The following is an 18,962-nucleotide window of genomic DNA, read 5'->3' on the forward strand; positions in this document are numbered from 1 at the left end:
ATTAAAAGATCTGTTTATATAGAATCCCCGGGGAAAAGAATATTTAAAAATGAGAAGAGAAAATTCTGTGTGATATTGGCAAATTGAAAAGAAACGTTTATTACAAGCCATCTAAATAAAATTCAGTTTACGAAATGACATTGTGAGACACATCAAAACGAAATGTCAAAATTAAATAAAAAGCTGCACTAAGAAAAATGAACTAGAGGAATACAGTTTTCTAGAAACTCAGTGCCTTTCTACACGCCACACTTTCGTATAAGCCACACATAATTTTCATTCGAATTAAAACTCACTAACATCGAAGTAAAATAAAATTTTGTGCGTTGAAATTACAGTTCAAATAAGTATTCTTGACGAATTTCATAATATCACAAGATATTGTACATTATTGTTTCAGTAAAAGTTACATTTTTTTTTAAACGGATCAAAAAGAAATACATAAAAAAAATCACACACATCATAGGGAATAATTAGAATTCCTCAAAAAGCCCGAACGTCAAGGGGGAAAAAAACTATTGGCTAGAGTAGCCAGATTATATACAACTGCGAAAACCGGGAAAAATCTCGATAAAAACTTTAAAGTAATACTAATTTCTTGCTTGGTAAAAACCGCGACATCTTGGAAAATATTTCTCAGAGAGAAAATATAATGTCAAATTGCACGGCAATGGGTAAAACTAGCTATTGCTGATGAAGCCTGAACCACGTTACATACATACATACAACACTCGCTGTAAATATGTAATGTCTAAACCGTGTCGGTCTTGGTACGCGGTTTTGTTCAGTTTAGTGTCGAATTGTAAACCTACAATGTAATCGAAATACTATGCAATTACTTTGTATCGGCATTAAGTTATATTTTTGAGACGAATAAAAAAGACTGAATATCGTTCGAGTTTGAGTAAAGCCTAATAGAAAATATGAATTGAAATCTAGCCACCCTATTATTAGATATAATCCAATGGCGGGTTAGAGGCAAGAGGGGTAGGAATAAACTTTTAGAGCAACATAGGCCACGGCTTTATTAGGGAAAATTACGGGATAATATTTCGAAAAAAAGGACAAAATAAGCAAACGAAGTGATGTCCAGAGCAGATTTAAAATTAAACTTAGACCTAGAAACCAAAGTATCTAACATAAAAGAGTCGTTGTGTGTGTGTTTATATTTTATATTTTTTATATTTTATACTTTATATTTTATCATGTGTATATATTGTTTTAAATTTGTGTTAATTGCATTTTTAATTGGGTTGCTGTATTTTTGAAACATATGACAACCATATTTTTATGGGCATCTTTTTATCAGCCACCTCGTTGGGCATTTTGCCTGTTGTGGCGTTGTATTTGTATTTGTGTGTGATAAGATATTTAAGTGGGTTTTATAATGAAATTTTTCAAACATGGTTGAGCGTAAAGAAATTGGAAATGAAATTTAAAATCAAAATGAAATGAAATAAAGAATGGGGAGCACACACTTATAAAAAAATATAGTAAATGAAAATTGATGAATTGTTTGCAATTGATATCAAAGTTATGACCGAACAAGTCATTGGATTTACCAACCACGGCTACCGCAAGGTTGGGAATGGCGGGGTTGGGACTGTACTAAAATTAGTAATTGTCCCGTTCGACCAAACGGGACATATGGTCATGCTTTTCGCCTACGGGATTTTTGATTTATTTTTTTTTTAAATATAGCTATCAACTGGCTATTGTTATCAGGAACCTCGAGCCCCGATGTGATCGCAAAGCGGCTTGCACTGTGCGATCAAACTATGGAAGAAATTTTATTGATCACCGAAGAGAAGTGTTTTCTTCATCCAAATTTCTTTTCTCAAGTCACGATCTTGTGATGGAGGAGGTGGTGGTGGTGGCGGCGGCGGAACCGGTGGCTGAATTGATGATGATGGCGATAATGTTTTCATAGCCGAGGATGTTGTTATCTTTGGGAATACGTGCCCCGTCTTCGAGGTCGAACTCAGCTGATCGAATTGCGGAAGAAACTTACTTAACGAGTCACGACCTCGGAAAGTGTTTGCCGTCACTCCCACCGCGAATCCACCACCACCAACACGACGGCCGCAGCAAAGCGAATAACCCAGGCGTGAGTAAAACGACTCCTTGTCCCTGGTGCACAGGTAAGCCGTCTCGAACCCGCGTTTCTTGGCGTACTCTTCAGTTTCTCGCATGAGTCGCCTCCCGAATCCCTTGCCACGATGCTCTTCCGATACGACCACCGAAGATATGAGACAGCCTCGTGGGTCTTCGACTGTTTCGGCTAGACGACTGTGCCCGATCACTTTCGGTGATAATGATGATTCTTCTTCGCTAGATGATGATGATGGCGATATTAAAACGAAAGAGCACGGCAGCTCGTCACAGCTCTTCTCTAAATAATGGATTCGTGCCTCCGGACTGCGTTTCCATTCGATGTTCAGTAAAATCGCGCATTCTTCAGTCAGCTGTGGATGTTCGTGGAGGAGAAGGATGTCGGCCATCTCGTGTTCCTAGAATAAACATTTCAGCTATTAGAAAAATCTAAACAAATCGATTCCACATTTGACTAATACGACAGCTACATCTATTTAATCCTCTATGGACCGATATAAATTTGAATAGGTTATACAAGGTGAAAAAAAGCATTATACCTATTTCTTTTCTCAATTTTTTTTTGATATTTGAGAAAGTAGGCTATATCATTTAGGACGAACGGTATTCATTGGCATGGTTTAAAGTTTAAACTATGATCACAAATCTTTGGTCCGCGACGATGGCTCAGATTGTCCACTGGTAGACTAGATAATTTCATTTTAACTGAATGGAAAATGATTTAATTGTTGTGATTGATATATATATATATATTATTGTTAATACCCACACGGGTTCAAGTAAAAATGAACATAAATGTGACGAAAACATTCAAATCACATGATGAGCATATTTCATAGAGGAAAAATACGGGGAACTGGGATCTTAAATACGGGATGTCGCCAATTGTCACCAAAAACGTTGAAGTAATTCTTCAAAATCATGAATTGTATTTAGAATCGCTGAAAAATTGAGGAATAAACGTTAAACTTGACAAATATGTAAGATGAATATTTGTATTCGCAGCCACGATTATATAATAAGTAATGAAAACGCCGTTTATATATTATCGATTTTAGTAACTATTACAAATTCAAATGAGCATTTGAATTTGCAATTGTCAATTCTGGACAAATGTGTAAAAAAATTCAGAAATTCTTAAAAATAAAGGAATGTCCTGTAATACGGGACCAAAGTGGTCCGTCGAATTTTAACAGACATAACTAGGCCGTAACTAGGATTTTTGCCGCCCCCCACAACTTTAAAATTAGACAATTTTATTACGGTTTTCTTTGCTTCCGCCTACAATTCCCGACCCTTAAATTTTGCCGCAAGGGGCAGTTGTCCCTCCGCCTCTAGTTCCGGCCCTGCATTGTGTCCTTGGGTTCAGAAAGGTTAAGAAACGCTGTTTTAGCGTAATTTCAGTACAAAATAGTACAATCCTTTCTTTTTATCCAAAAAGAGTTGATTGCTTGTCGTTGTCATTTTTCTGAGAACTCATGAAATTTTATGTGCTCTGAGATTTATAAAATCGCCCCAAAAATTGAGAGAATTAGAAATAAAATTTTCAAAGTAACAATTTTTCAATTTTGCTAAGAAAGATTTTATTAGTTCATAAATAACAATCAATAAAAAGAAAACTTATATTTTACCCTTAATTGGCTATTGTAATTAATTACACACAAAATTTACTCTAATTAAATCACTTGATGCATTGATTAAACCAAAAATATGGCAACAGCACCAATTTACATCCGTATTTGTGAAAAAAAATTCAGTACGCATTTAGGAGTAAACCATAGAAGGTTCGATTTTGAACACTAAATTTTACCGTTTTATTGTCTATAAACTAGATATTAACCCTGAATAAAAGCAAGAATTTATGCTTTTCTAAAAAATTCGTTTCTTATAGGAGACCTTGAAATCCCTCCTAAAAAAAGTAGATCTTTAAAAAACATTCCTTGTAAATACAAATACAAATACAAATACAACGCCACAACAGGCAAAATGCCCAACGAGGTGGCTGATAAAAAGATGCCCATAAAAATATGGTTGTCATATGTTTCAAAAATACAGCAACCCAATTAAAAATGCAATTAACACAAATTACAAACAATATATACACATGATAAAATATTATACGATGCCCATAAAGATTAATGTGCTGTATTTGCTGCCAATTACGGCCAAAAAAATTGTCCTAGGCAAGAAGAGTTGCCAATCACAGTAAAACAAATTGTCAGAGGTACGTATTAATTTATGTCATGAATATAATCTTAATTTTTGATTTCAAAAATGCGAATAAACTTGTCTAAAAATAAGGGAAAAAGTGGGACATGAAAAAGTTGGGACGACCCAGAATCACGGGAATCCCATAAAATACCGGTTATATGGTCATCCTATATAAATAACTTCCTGCCGCGAGCGGTAGAATTACTGCATATCCGGCCGGCGGACTCAAAAGTTTGTGCACCCCCTGCATTAGAATGTTTTGCTGCAAATAAATACTTATGAATGCGTTTTATGTTGGCACTAACAACGCGCGCCAATTCAGCGTTTGTCTGTATTTTACCCATACGAATTAACGAATATAGCTCCATATTCTAAAATTTAAAATAGAATTATTCCATTTTTACAACAATTTCTAACTCTATTACATTGCAAAAATTTCTAACACTATTACATTGCAATATTACTTTTAGAAGATCATTGTGGAAATATGTGAAAATCGTACTTTTTCAGTCATTCCGCATGCTTACACACTTTTTGGGCATTCATATGCTTGCACACGCTTTGCATGACATTTTTGATCAATCATGCTCGTGCATGCTCCAGGTCACTCTTTTACTCACTTATGGGATTGCAAACTCTCACTCCACTTTGCTCACTCACACAACTCTCACTTCCACTTCCATGTGAAATTCCCATTTTTACCTCTTCACACTTCATTCACAATTAAACTCTCAGTTCCGACACAAAACGAATTTCTATATTGTGATACGTTTTGCTTGGCGTTCTTGTTATAACCATAATATAACTTAATCTTATAACGGATAATGTTTTCAAAATTGGGAACATCGGTTTCATTAATTGGAAAAAAAAAATTTTTCACCAATAAAGTTGGTTCAGTTTCATATAATAAAGTTTAGTTTTTTTTGTTTTTTTTTTCTCATTCCAATGTAGTTTCTATGGACATGGAGAAGTCCAGGAAATATGTAGGAAATATTTTTTTTCTTCATGAACTTTTCGGTTGATATGCCTAAACTAAATAACCTGGATATTGAAGGACCGGACACACCCCACTTCACATCTCTCAGAGAGATATCCAAGTGTTCCCGAAGGGTGGATGTGTCCGGAAATTTTATTAAATAACAAGTAACATAGAGCTGCTTGCGACGAAAGAAACAAAAGTAAATTGATTAGTGGCTTCAGCAATCATCCATAAAACAGTATCATGTACTTCGAAACATAATTATAGATTTAGGGCAATCGGGCCCAATAACAATGATTAATTTAGAAATCTCGCATATATAATAATAGACGATTGCATCCGTCGATCGTCTCTCGGCACCGGGAGCGTCCTTGTGGTTCGGTGAGCGTCTTGTGTTACTTAATATGTCGACATTCCATTCATGGTTACATGGTCAGTTCAGATTCTTGCAGGCACCGCAACTTACGCTGCTGAGGGGACTGGACGTCCAGCCGTCATAGTGTTCGTTTAGATGAAAGGTCTTCATTCCTCTATTCATGTCACAAAAAGACGCAACTACAATGAGCAGATCTGCTACTTCAGTAGTGTAAAATTTGGAATCACTGTGGCTAATGACCAGAACACAAAAAGAACAGAAAACCTTGTAATTTTGACTTCAAAAACCAAACCCAATTTCGAATAATTTTTAAAAGATGATTCCTTCCGAAATAGTTGTGTCGTAATTTTATTTAATTAAAATATTATGCACAGAAAATACAAAAATACGTCAATAAAAATATATACAGTACATGCATTTTTTTTTTGTAGAGACATGATACATTTGTTACATTAAATGTAATATACAAAATCCTCAATTTCATTTTAGTCTGTACCTTGGACCAGGGCGGTAACTAGAGGGGATGCAACTGCCCTGGGTGGCAAAATTTAGGGGGCGGCTGGGCGGGTTATAGGTGGGAACAAAGAAACCTATTACAAAATTATCGAATTTTAAGGGGGGGGGGGTTGACGGCAAAATAATGTTTGCCCGGACGGCTGAATCATGTTTGCCCCGTGCGGTAAAAATCCTAGTTAAGGCTCTGACCCTGGTATCTATTCTAATTCCCAGAACACATCCACGCAAGAGGAGTTTGTATTTTTCTCTCTCTCTCTCTCGCACAACTCGTGTATTTTTTTAAATTTTTCTTATGAATCTTATATAAGTTGGCTGAAGAAAGGAAATCTTTAAGGAGCTGAACAAGAATCATCAATCTTTTGGTTGCATTCTTGTCTTGAAGCAGGTTTCTTCACTAAAATTGTAAATTACTTGCACTTGAAATTTGTGAAATGGAATTTTTTTCATGTAGCCTACTTTCATGGATCCCGCATTCACATAATTGATTATCTTAAATCGATGCAAGTACGTTGGGAATGGCTCATGCTCTGTTAGGAATAGGACCATTTACAGGCCCTTCCGTTCATTTTAGGTGGAATTTGGAATGTTGTTCTTTTTTTTTCTCCCTGGTTTTTCCATACCATTTCTTCTCTATTGACTCTTCCAGACCTTGTAATCTGCAGAAATACAGTACAAGCGTCTCGCTTTACGCGATTAATTGGTTCCGCGAAATAGTCGCGTAAAGCGAGTTGAATTTAACTCGGGGAAGGTAGGGATGTGGGGATTGGTTTTTTTCAGAAGGGATAAAAAAAGAAATAAACATAATAGCAAAATAATTTTTTTAATGAATTAATTATTATGCAAACTTATGAATAAATCTAATGAACTTAGGCAATATGAATTAATTAAATTACTGTTTCCTCTGTCTTCACTACTTCTGATTGATTCTGGTGGATGTTTTCTTTCTTATTAATTAAACAGTCGAGATTCGGCTAACAAAAAGCATTCATTCTTTGTCTCTTTATAAAAACTTCAGTAGAGAATTCCGAACATTCTTCCGAAAATATGGAAATTCTAATTTCATTAGAACTGCTTTACTCGATAAATATTCTGTTGGAATTGTCAATGTGCCCCCAAACGTTGTTCATCAATGAAATCTGGTGAGTTGTATTTCAGCATTTCTCTCATATTTTTATCTCAGCTACATTATCAAATTCAACGGATTTTGTCATCAATGAATGAAATGTCATGGAAAAAGAATCTATGCCATGTAATTGGAACCACCTCCAATTTGCAAGCCCATTTTCAAGATTAAAGTTAAACTCCAGGCCGAATTTTGCAAATTTTTTACAATTTCTGAAATTAACTTTTCAAAATCGCGTAAAGTGAGGCATACTTGAATAAATATTTGGCTAAAATGGCAAAAATAAAAAAAATCCAAGTTGTCAGACTAACGCTAAATCTTTTTCTAAACCCTTAAGATAAAGATCTGACAATATTGGGAGATCGTCTCAGATATTTCAGCAAGTTTTCCAGGCTTTCCTTGGGATGTTTGCTAATATTACTGTATTTTGTGTCTCCCAGAAAAAAGTTGGCCTGAAGACCTTTCCCCCCACTTCATAATTTGCCCAACTTGAGAACTCATGTTTTCCACAACCTAAGCTTTTCCAAAAGACTGCACTCATTTTCGCGGTATTTTCATGTTCCGATAATTTTTTTCGAAATATTACATTAGATATACAAAATAATAATTAAAAAAAACAGAGTCGGATTTACAAGCATATCCAATTTATTAGGCTGCATACAATAACAGATGCCACCTGCAATTTTGAACTCAAATTTGAATATTATTCATTCAAAATAATTGCCTATAATCCTATATTTTATCATTACTATCGTTGATATATGACCTCAGTTTAATCATTACAAATTTTGTGCAGGCCATAGACCATTATTTATTTTAATTACAACAAAAATTATCAATGCAGTGTTAAATGTCAAGTACAAAGAGTTAATTGGACATCTCTGATCCAAGACAGTTTAATCCTTTTGAAGGTTATTCACACACAAAGAAACAAGGATGAAGGTGTAATTCGAATCTGGAAAATATATGCAAAGTATTCATTGCGTAAATCTAAACCTAATTGAAATAAATCGCAAGTTAGTTCAATGAAACGATCGTTTCTTGATTCACTAGTTAGCATACTTCAAATTACGTGCCTGCGAATCTCTTATAACGAGGCCAAGGTTCTTGCTTTACATATGTAATATTTCTTACTCTTTCTTTTTTATTCTAATATTCACATTCATATGGACCATGACGTTCCGATTCCTTTTTTGCTTCTTATATCATTTATTAGGCAAGTTTTCGGCTCGACAATGCGCCATTAACTGCTCGAGTAATTACAGGGTGTTTCTGCTGAATCGCTTAAAACTCACTTTGGCAAGGCTCGAGCTGATTTTTCTTATTCTTCTTTCCTTTTTTTTTTTTCTTCATCATGGTACTAACTCGAACCTCATACAGACAGAGAGAGAGAGAGAGAGAGAGGTAATAGTGTAATCAGATTATTACTAGCCCACCAACCCGCAAGCAATTTTCGTCGTTGGCCCAATCAAGTAAATTACGAAGCGTTAATGAAACTCGATTCTCCTTCATAAATATTTCATGCAATTTTTTTTATTATTATATTTCCCAACCCCCCCCCCTCTCTCTCTCTCTCTCTCTCTCTCTCTCATGGTACGTAATTATTATATATTAATTTTGGTAATGAGGTCGTGCGGGATATGTAGGCTATTCGAGTCACAGCGATAACGGATATCCCGTTCTTTACGTATACGGATGTCAATTTCTCGACAGGTTAATTTTTTAATAATCATTTGAGTTACAGATTATAAATAAATAAATGAATATGCAGTAGATCCCGCTTATAATGTTTTTTTTTCTTTCAAAAAACCAATCGTGGAAAACGTTTTAAACGGGAAAGCTTAATGAGAAGTATTTGGAGTTTGGATCTTGAAATAAGTCATACTAATCGAAAAAAACGTTCTAAGTAGGGGTGTTATAAGCGGGATCTACTGTATTATTGTATAGCGAGCGGATCCTGCTTATAATGTTCTTTAAAAAAAATAGCATGAAAAAACGTTGTAAGTGGGAAGACGCTTTAAACGGGAAATCTCGATGAGTAGGCTACTACAGCAGTCGAGAGCATGAATGCGAGCCAGTATGCCGTTTGAAGACAGAAAACCTACAACCCGATACTGACATAACATAAAAATTCAAGCATTTACCATCTTTACTTTAAAATATGGAAGACGGATAGAAACACCAGCAAGAACACAAAACAAGCCCACAACACAAATATGTCAGGGCCACACACTTAGAGCACTGGCTCATTCCAGCATGTACCGGTCCGTTACAGAGGAATATATGTACGCGGTACATGTGAGAGCTGGATAAATCTCCAAAAATTTACATGCCCGGTCGGGCATGTAATTTTTGGAGCATATTAATAGATGCCCGAAAAATATCATCTCATTGGATTTACTTACTTGGAAAAATGCTAAAAACACACAAATTCATTTCATTTGCATGAAAAACATTAAGTGATACAATTTTTTTTAAATCGAAATTTCGGAAGAAATACGAAAATTGAAAAGGAATGTGGTCACCAATTAAAAACCTAAAACTAATCGAACCGTTAATTATAATTTTCGAGCTCTTGGCACCAGAAAAAAGAAGTAACCAAGTAACAATTCACCTCGCTCATAGAAAGAATCACCGCCGATTTACGGTACGGGACCGGACTCGAGAAAACGCGGACCTAGAATGTAGAGGCCAGATCATGCAACAGATAAACCGAGGACAAATCCCGATAAAAACAGGAATATAATGTAAATTAACTGATAAAAACCAGGCCATCTTTAGATGAAAAAAAAAACCTAGTCTTCAAGAGATTTCACATTATTGAAATTTCTACATGCGGATTGCACGCCGCTGCGGACATTACGGTGACATTTTTCCTCAAAGTAGCAAAATCCGCATCCGCGGATTATACGCGGGAAATTATGGTAAAGGATTTCGTTATTAATTATTAGTCATTAGAATTTTCCATGTCTATTGGTCGGGATTGCATTATAAAAGTTTGAAATACATTTAAAAGTTTGAAACACATTTAAAAGTTTGAAACACATTTAAAAGTTTGAAACACATTTAAAAGTTTGAAACACATTTAAAAGTTTGAAACACATTCGAGCATATACAACCAATAAACGTATTGGTTAAATTTTTTAAATTTTATAAAAGAAATTTTAAAAAACTTTTATAGTATAATCCCGGTCTATCTAAAAACCGTATCAATCATATTATATTGAACAGCAGCCTACTAATTTCGATCACTTAGAAAAAAACATATTTGAGGCAATGGGGGGGGGGGGGGGAACAGCACATCAATAATTGCGTAATTTCAATGATATTTTAAAAATGTATTAAAATAGACTAGAAACGCTAATCAAAAACAGTTTTATTGCATCGGTTTAACCGATCACCAAATGCAAAAAGATACCGAAAACCCAGAGAATTGAGCGTTTCTGTTTATCACCGAGAAAATCAGAATTATCTAGGCGTCACAGTTGCGCAACTTTTCAGAAGCGTTTTCGCAATACGTGTAGTATTTATTGCGACATCGTCAGGTGACAGAATTATTTGATCATTCTTCATCCACCAGGAAGTCGTTATCCGCTATGGCCCTCTTGGGTGTTGTACTCTACCCACATTTACCGAAGCCCAGGTGATGACATATAAGGCTACACAAGCGAATCTAAAAAATATTCCACGTAAATTTTGAGTCACGCTGTTGTGCAATAGCTTTTATTTATTTATTTGTTGTTGCTTTCGTCGTAGAATTGAGATTTTTCTATTAATAGGCCTATAGTTAAAAATTAGATACTGAGATCTCTCGTGTAAGGTATTTTGTAAACAACGATCGCGAAATCTTTCTGGAATCGATCATAAGTGTCTAGACATGTTATGTTCCAGCCATCAGGCCGGCATTACACTATAAAAGTTTGGTAAAAATACTTTTATAAAACTTGAAAAATGCAACCAATAGGCGGATCAGTGAAGTTTTCCCGAATGTAACAGATGTGCTTATTCGTTGCATTTTTTCAAGGTTTATAAAAGAATTTTTATCAAACTTTTATACTGTAATACCGGCCTTACACAGATTGCTTTAAGGCCGATATTACACTATAAAAGGTTTATAAAACTCTTGACAAATGCAACCAATAACCCTATCGGTTGTTTTTTCTCGAATGTAACTGATAAGCTTGGTTGTATTTTTCAAGTTTTATAAAAGAACTCTTATAAAACTGTATCCTGTATCAGTTAAAAGCTTATCAGTTACACATTCAAGCAAATGTAACCAATAGGCTTATTGGTTGATTTTTTAAGTTTTGTAAAAGATCTTTTACCAAACTTCTACAGTGTAATATTCTATTATAGTTAAAATACTATACACTATATACCAAACTTATGCTATATACACTATAAAATTTTTATAAAACTTCTTTTATAAAACTTGACATGCAATCAGTAAACTTATCGGTTGTATTTGCTCGAATGCAACCAATAAGGTAATCGGTAGTATTTTCTCAAATCTAACTGATAACTCTCTTGGTTGAATTTTTCAAGTTTTACGAATGAACTTTTATGAAACTTTTATAGTGTAATCCCGGTCTGAGGTCGGGATTACATTATAAAAGTTTGATAAAAGTTCTTTCATAGAACTTGAAAAATGCAACCAGTAATCGTACCGGTTACATTCGGGCAAATGCAAACGATAGTCTTATTGGATGCAATTTTTAAGTTTGGTAAAATATCTTTTGCAAAACTGGAAAAAAGCAACCAATAAGCCTGTTGGTTACATTTGCTCGAATATAACTGATATGCTTGTTGGCAGCATTTTTCAAGTTTTGCAAAATAACTTTTATCAAATTCTTATAGTGTAATCACGGCCTAATTAAGGTTTTTGAACTTTTTGCATTGAGAAATCTTTAAAATAGGCTATTTATGATGATGAAGCCGCTCAGGAATAAGATTCTGATTTTCCACTAATCAAAATCAACAAAACCATTAACTTTGCGATCCATGGGTCTACTCGAATTTAAAAATGCTTATTGAGAGAGAATGTTCCTAAATAACCACATACGTTTTTGATATTTTTGAAGTTGTTATTAGTGTGTGTCAACGGCTGGGCCATCGAAGCCTGAGCGTCGAATCAAATAGGCGCTCGAAAGCATTGAAGGCTTGCCATGGTACTGAAGTTATTTTTTTAAGTTGATTCTCCATTTTTTTTCCATTCTTAAATTATTTCGCTCATTAATTTTCTATTTCATATTTAATTTTGGTACTATTTTTCATTAGTTGCGGCATTAGTTTTCATTCGGTCTGGAGTTGTGTTATTTCTTTTATTAATTTGAAATTCTCATCAATTATGAGTCTTTATTAATTTTTATATTTTACTTCTGTGCGCACATGGCAAAATGTAACAAGTCACTTTTTCAAAATTTCACGAGGGCCAATTTGTAAACAATATTCTGCAGAAATGAGATACTGTAGCTTTTTGTCTTATTGCAATTTGCCTCCGTTGGTTCCTCGTAAACCAAAAGAGATGGACGAAATTTTGTCACCTTACAAAATTTTGACGAACGAGAATGCGAACAACTCAGTTTTTTGGGAAAAGTGGCTTGTGACATTTTGCCATCTGAACACAGATTTGATGTTCTCAAATATTTGAATCGATATTTTTCAGCATTTCTGTGCATTCTATAATGATGTTATGCCTTCTTAAATGCCGACTTGCTTAGTGTAATTAACTGTAACGTAGTTATTGCATACGCTACATAGCAAATATTAAGCCGTTATTAGGTACCATGGCACCAACAGTCACTAGGTTGAGGGATCATGAGGCAGATAGACATTATCTATCAAGCTCCTACGCAGTGGTGTGTTTGCGGGGGGGGGGGGCTTAGCGAGCTATATTAAGGGGGGGATTTGAGGAATGATTAACCAAGAAAATTAATAGAATGTGAGAAGGGCGGAAACATTTGTGTACCCTCAATAAATCCGCCTCTGCCCAAAACCTAGTAAAACCTAGGGGCGCGGTAGCCCAGGTCGGTAAGATACTCGCCTAAAGTACCAAAGGATGTTTAGAGGTGTCACGAGTTCGATACCCGGTTCGTCCTTGTCAGAAAACTTTCCTGACACAGGGGTACAACAAAAATGGCGACATGATCGCAGCAAAAATTGCTACCGTAGGGAGTCCCCCATCGAGAGGTTAGCGCACCAACCTCTCGACGAGTATAAAAAACAAGCCTGCCGTTCGGAATCGGCAATAAATTGTAGGTCCCGGTCTAATTAGCCCTCGTGTGCAGGAAATGATCGCGGTGCGACAAAAATGATCAAAAGTAAAACCTAGTGAGTAACCAAAAACCTAGAAAAACCACAACACGCGAATGAGCAAAAGAGTGAAATACAGAGAGCCGGATTAGGTCAGTGAGTGACCTAGAGCCGTGTTTCTCAACCGCCGGGCCCTGATATCATTCATAACGGGTCGCGAGTGATTAGCCGTTTCATTTTTTCTCATTCATTTTCCGTTGGTCGTGTGTTTAACCAGACCTCCAACTCACAAAAATGAATGAAACCGGGCCACGGGCATGAAAAGGTTGAGAACCACTGACTTAGAGCATGTGCAAACGTGTAAATGATCAAAAGCGTGACCCAGGTCAGTGGGCAACCAAAAGAGTGACCTGGAGCGCGTGAAAGCATGTGAGTGATGAAAACAGTGTGCAAGCCTGTTAGCCTGTGAGGCTAAAAGAGTGACTTATAGAGTGTGTGAGCATGGGAGTGACCAAAATAGTGACTTGGAAACACGGGTGGTATACTTGAGGGAGTGGGGAGAGGCCAAGCGGGTGATGAATTCTAGGAAAGAGTCTCAAGAAAACGACTAGAATGGGAGAAGGGCAGCAAAATTCGAGTATCCCCGCCATACGGCAAAACCATAAATGCGCCTCTGCTCTTACGCAGTGAATTTCTTTACATACCGTGTTTTCCTGTGGATATTCCACGGAATGTACGCTAAAAATTGTAATTTAGTACGAATGCCTGTTTTGACCATCGCGTATTATCTGTAGTTTTTTTTAAATAAAATTTTTAAAAACAATTTTGGAAAAGTAGTAAGTAGTGGGACACACACGCGGAACGAAATACGATATTCACATTGGGAAAAATCGAGAAGCTATCCATACTTAGTTGAAGACAACCATAATTTGTAAGAATATTTATTGTATTCATCTCATAGCTCTTTTTAATGAAAATTGTTATTTCCCCCTCGGGGTTTTTGCTGCATTTTTAGATAAAAAAGAGTATTTGACATCCGTATTTTTAGGGGCTTTATTATATTATTATTTATTTATTCATTTATTCCTTAACCACCTCATTAGGCATTTCACCTATGAATTTGTACAGTAGGACCTCCCAAATCTTGAGCCGAAAATTTTTTTTACCTCAACCAGAGACTTTGATGCTTTTTCTTCGCTCAAATAATTCAGTTTTTTGGCTTTTTCTATTACATCGGTCATTTTCTTTCTTTTTTATATACCGTTCCCCCTCTCGGTGCATTGTGCCCCACCGGGGTTGCCGCGCCGTTCACCAACGTATCTTAATGTGATTGGTCAGAAAAAATCAGCTTTCATAAAACTGGCCGATGACGAAATTCGCAACATGAATTTAAATCCAGAGAAGATACTAATTCAGAAAATTCAAACTGGAAGCATAAAGGAGCAAAGCGAGTTCCAGCGAATCAGGTTCTTTCTTCTTTAGATGGTGTACTTGAAGGCCTGGAACATCGAATGATTGCAATCGTGGGAAAAGATTATGACTCTCTATAAAATATTCGAGCAAAGCTAGAAGAAAAATCGAAGGTCATCAAATAGCAGAAAATTACGGATGTGTTTCCAGCAATACTTACTTTTCTATATACAATATAACTCTGAATGCCGGAGGTAAAGGGCACTACGTCCATTTTCGTCATTATTGAAATAACGCTATTAATTTGCAGTACTTTCGTTACACTACACATAGGTACAGGAGAAACTAAGTTCTATTCCAATAAATAACAGATATTCACTTCATGTTTTATAAACATGCGAGCTCCATAGAAAGCCACGCTAAAAACTTTTCAAACAGCTCTCCATCAAAATTTCTTTTTCGGCACATGGTGCCCTTTACCTCCGACCTACAGAACTATTAACGTAATAAATTAGAAATTATAGTTTAAAACTAAAATTATCTGTTATCGCAGTGTTTGCATAATTATATATTGCTTTATTAGTTGTCTTTTCAAAGGCAAATATGAATCAAATTGCTCAAAGAGGTATACAGTATTACTGCTTTAAATAAATTCGGGAAATAAACAAAAGTGGGTCCATAATCTGGAATCACCTAGGTCCCGAGAAGTGCAGATTTGAGAGGTCCTATTGCATTTAAAAGAAGCCCTTTTTTTTCGGGACCAAAAACCTCTTTTATTCCAAAGAATTTTATAAAATCAGTGAATGGAATTTAGCAAATACGGACGGCACATTTCTTTTACTAGTAGTAAAACTCACAATATCTACAGGAGATTACGGAACAATTTTTTATACTCAACATCCAAAATATTGTAAATAACGGGACTGGGAAAAATCTCCAAAAATATTTAAATGCCTGATTTAAAATAATACAATCAATATTTTATATTTTACCATCGGGCATGTGGTTGAAAAAAATAAACTAAATACGAACTTTTTTCTTTATTATTAATTTATTTACTGATTTTTATAGAAAATTATCACTTTTTTGTTGGTTTTCCTGCTGATTTCTATTGATTTTATACGTACGACTGGTTTTTATTTGACATATTAGCCGGAACTCACTGGCAATGTGCACGATTGCAACTACCCATGTATGAAAACTTGCGTTTGCCGCCAGTGATGGCCAGCGACGTCATTTTTACATTTCAATAAATCTCCGGAGTCACCCGAGTTCCCACGGAACACTGTGTTTAAATCACCTCCCGCGATGGAGCTTGCGTGTCTCTCGGTGGGGAAAAAAAAATACAAGCCCAGGAACATGTCGGGCAATTCTCCAGCCCTGGGATATAACATCGAAATGCATTTATTGATCAGCCAACGCGTCAATTTCGTTGAAGGAATCTCAGGAATTCGGAGATAATTCGATTATTCTCGAAGATCTAACACACGAACTTACTCATATATACCAATTTCAAATTTGTCACGCGACTAATCTGTTATGTCGTTTCATTACCCGTAAAATTCTCGAATGTTTCGTCGGATATTTTTGGAAACAAAAAAAAAATCGATTGAAGAAGCTTCGAATGGTTTCTATTCTGTGGACTCAACAACAACAACAACAACGTGGACGAGTCCAAGGAGGAGACTCGTCAATGTGATACGACTCGCTTCGCTATATTTGGCGCGTCGCAGATAGTGCCGCCAAGAAGTCAGTCAGTCAGTCAGTCGTTCCCATATCACCACCACCACCACCATCGCGACGACGATTAAAGCACGCAGCGAGCGGCTGCGCACGTGGCACAAGCGGCTCTCTGTCTCTCTCTCTATATTTCGCAATACACATACGATGAAACTTCCTCCTTATCTCTTGTACAAACTGCTACTGCTATTTACTACCCGTACATACCGCACCGCCAAGCAACAGTAAAACAACGCCCTGGTGCCCGTTGCCACGTTTTGGCAACAGCTGCAATTATGACGTCGACGTCGTTTTTTTACCAGGAGGAAAAGAAAAATAAAGATGGTGGAAAAAAAAAAAAAAGGCGTCTCGTGTTGTTTTAGTAGTAGTGGTATTATTATTATTATTATTTTACTGTCGCTATATCGAAAATCTTCGTCGGGAAAATAAATCGACATTTTTATTTTATCTAACATGGCGGCGTCAGTGGCGTATGTGCAGGCTGTTCTAGATTGTTTGCACAGCGGATATCTCTGCAACCATCGACTTTAGAAGCATACTTTCAATTACGAAAAGTTTTCAAATGACGGGCAGTTACTGAAAATCACAAATTTCGCTAGGGATCGTGCACATAAAAAAATAGAAAAATTAACTTTTAATGTAGACCTACCCTGCGTGCTATAACTTCCAATTATTGAAATGTAAATCTCGCTCTGAAAAAGTGATTCGCAAAATTTTTTTACATAAATCGAACTTTTCTTCTTCCAAAACAAAATGGATTCCTTTCATATGAAATCATTGAAACAGTTGCTCACTTAGACTTTTACCTCTACTAATTACGCTAACACTGTTAAAGAGTACAAAACTGTTGCAATATTTCCTGATATAAAAAAAACAAACGTTCCATAGCGTTTCTGACAAAATCTTGATTGAAAAACTCAATTTTTCTAGTATATAAGAGGTATTTCTCTAAAAAATTCCTAAAATCTTACTTCAGCAACAAATACCAATTTGTTAAATTCCGAGATAAACATAGTGATTTAATGAAAATTATCAATGGCGGTCTTAGGAGGGGGGGGGGGGTTCTGTTCTTGGCCCCCTACTGTTACTAGTTTTTATCGATGATCTTTGCAAATACAAATACAAAGGTCCAACAGACAAAGTGGATATCTTTCTGAAAAAAAGATGCCCATAAAAATATGGATGTCAAATACACATCTAATTTATACCAAAAATACAGCAACCCAAATAGAGCAATAAAAAACCAATTATTATGATAAAATATAAATATACTGTCCATAAAAAATTATGGTTGTCTCATGTATAAGTATGGATAGCTTCTCTATTGATCCGAATGTGTCTTTATCGTATTTCTTTTTAAATGTGTCAATTATGTTAGAATTTAGGACCCCCGGAGGTAAGCTATTCCATTTATTAACAACCTTATTAGAGGAGAAATTCCCCGATACACTACAACATAACTTCCCAAAGTTTTCATTCCACCGCCCTCTTCATCTCCCCCAATTCACGTGAACTCATAGGATCCCATGTTATACTCGTAACTTCTATCGCCCCCACGAACCTTTCCATCGCCCACTTTGGGAAACACTGCAATAAAACCTAGAGTTGCCCCTTACCAATCGATACTTGTGTCCCCTTGTCGAAGCAGTTGATTGACGATGTATCAATAACTCACGGTCCATTTCATCCATCCCGTTGAAATTTTAAACACTTGAATCATATCTCCCCGACATCTGCGTTCTTCAAATGTAAAACATGTTCAAAAAGTTGAGGGCGAACTAAGTCCCGGAAAAGTGGAAGGATCACTTTAGGAGAACGCGAAGAGACCTTTCTGAGAATGAAACCAAGCATTCTATTCGATTTTTTGACAAAATTTTCTTCCTTCACCTGTACATCTCATACATATGAAGCTGTGATTTGACAGTATGAGCTCCTTAGCGCCCGAGTGGTGTGGTGGTAAGATGCTCGTCTACCATCGTGAATTTGCCGTCATGATCCTAAAAATATATCATATATGTGTCTTTGAAATATTAATTTCTAAAACACAAGCACGTAGTTCATTTCCTTTATGAGCCGCATTTTTCTTTGTAAATCGCGTGCCACCGACAACTCAAAATCATTCAAAATATCATAGTTTGAAGATGAAAAGCTGCGTTAGATTTTCATGAAAATATATATTGATTAATCTCTGATTACAAAAAACTTCACTGATGGTGCTTTCGGAGAGAAATTCGGAAGTTACT

General features: G+C 35.9%; 1 protein-coding gene across 2 annotated transcripts in view; it reads right to left on the minus strand.

The window, feature by feature from the left end:
- Positions 1-1,257: 1,257 nt before the first annotated feature.
- Naa80 (N-alpha-acetyltransferase 80) overlaps positions 1,258-18,962 on the minus strand; it is a 35,796-nt gene continuing 18,091 nt past the window's right edge. For both annotated transcript variants that reach the window (XM_089231301.1, XM_089231302.1), the window contains exon 3: positions 1,258-2,510. In XM_089231301.1, coding sequence (XP_089087427.1) covers positions 1,791-2,501 — 711 coding nt within the window. In that variant the 5' untranslated portion in view covers positions 2,502-2,510 and the 3' untranslated portion in view covers positions 1,258-1,790. The remainder of the gene's footprint in view (positions 2,511-18,962) is intronic.

The sequence above is a fragment of the Pholcus phalangioides genome, unplaced genomic scaffold (genome assembly GCF_987345545.1).
Source record: "Pholcus phalangioides strain wild (caught in Gottingen) unplaced genomic scaffold, Ppha-v1.0 ptg000004l_1, whole genome shotgun sequence".
Lineage (NCBI taxonomy): Eukaryota > Metazoa > Arthropoda > Arachnida > Araneae > Pholcidae > Pholcus > Pholcus phalangioides.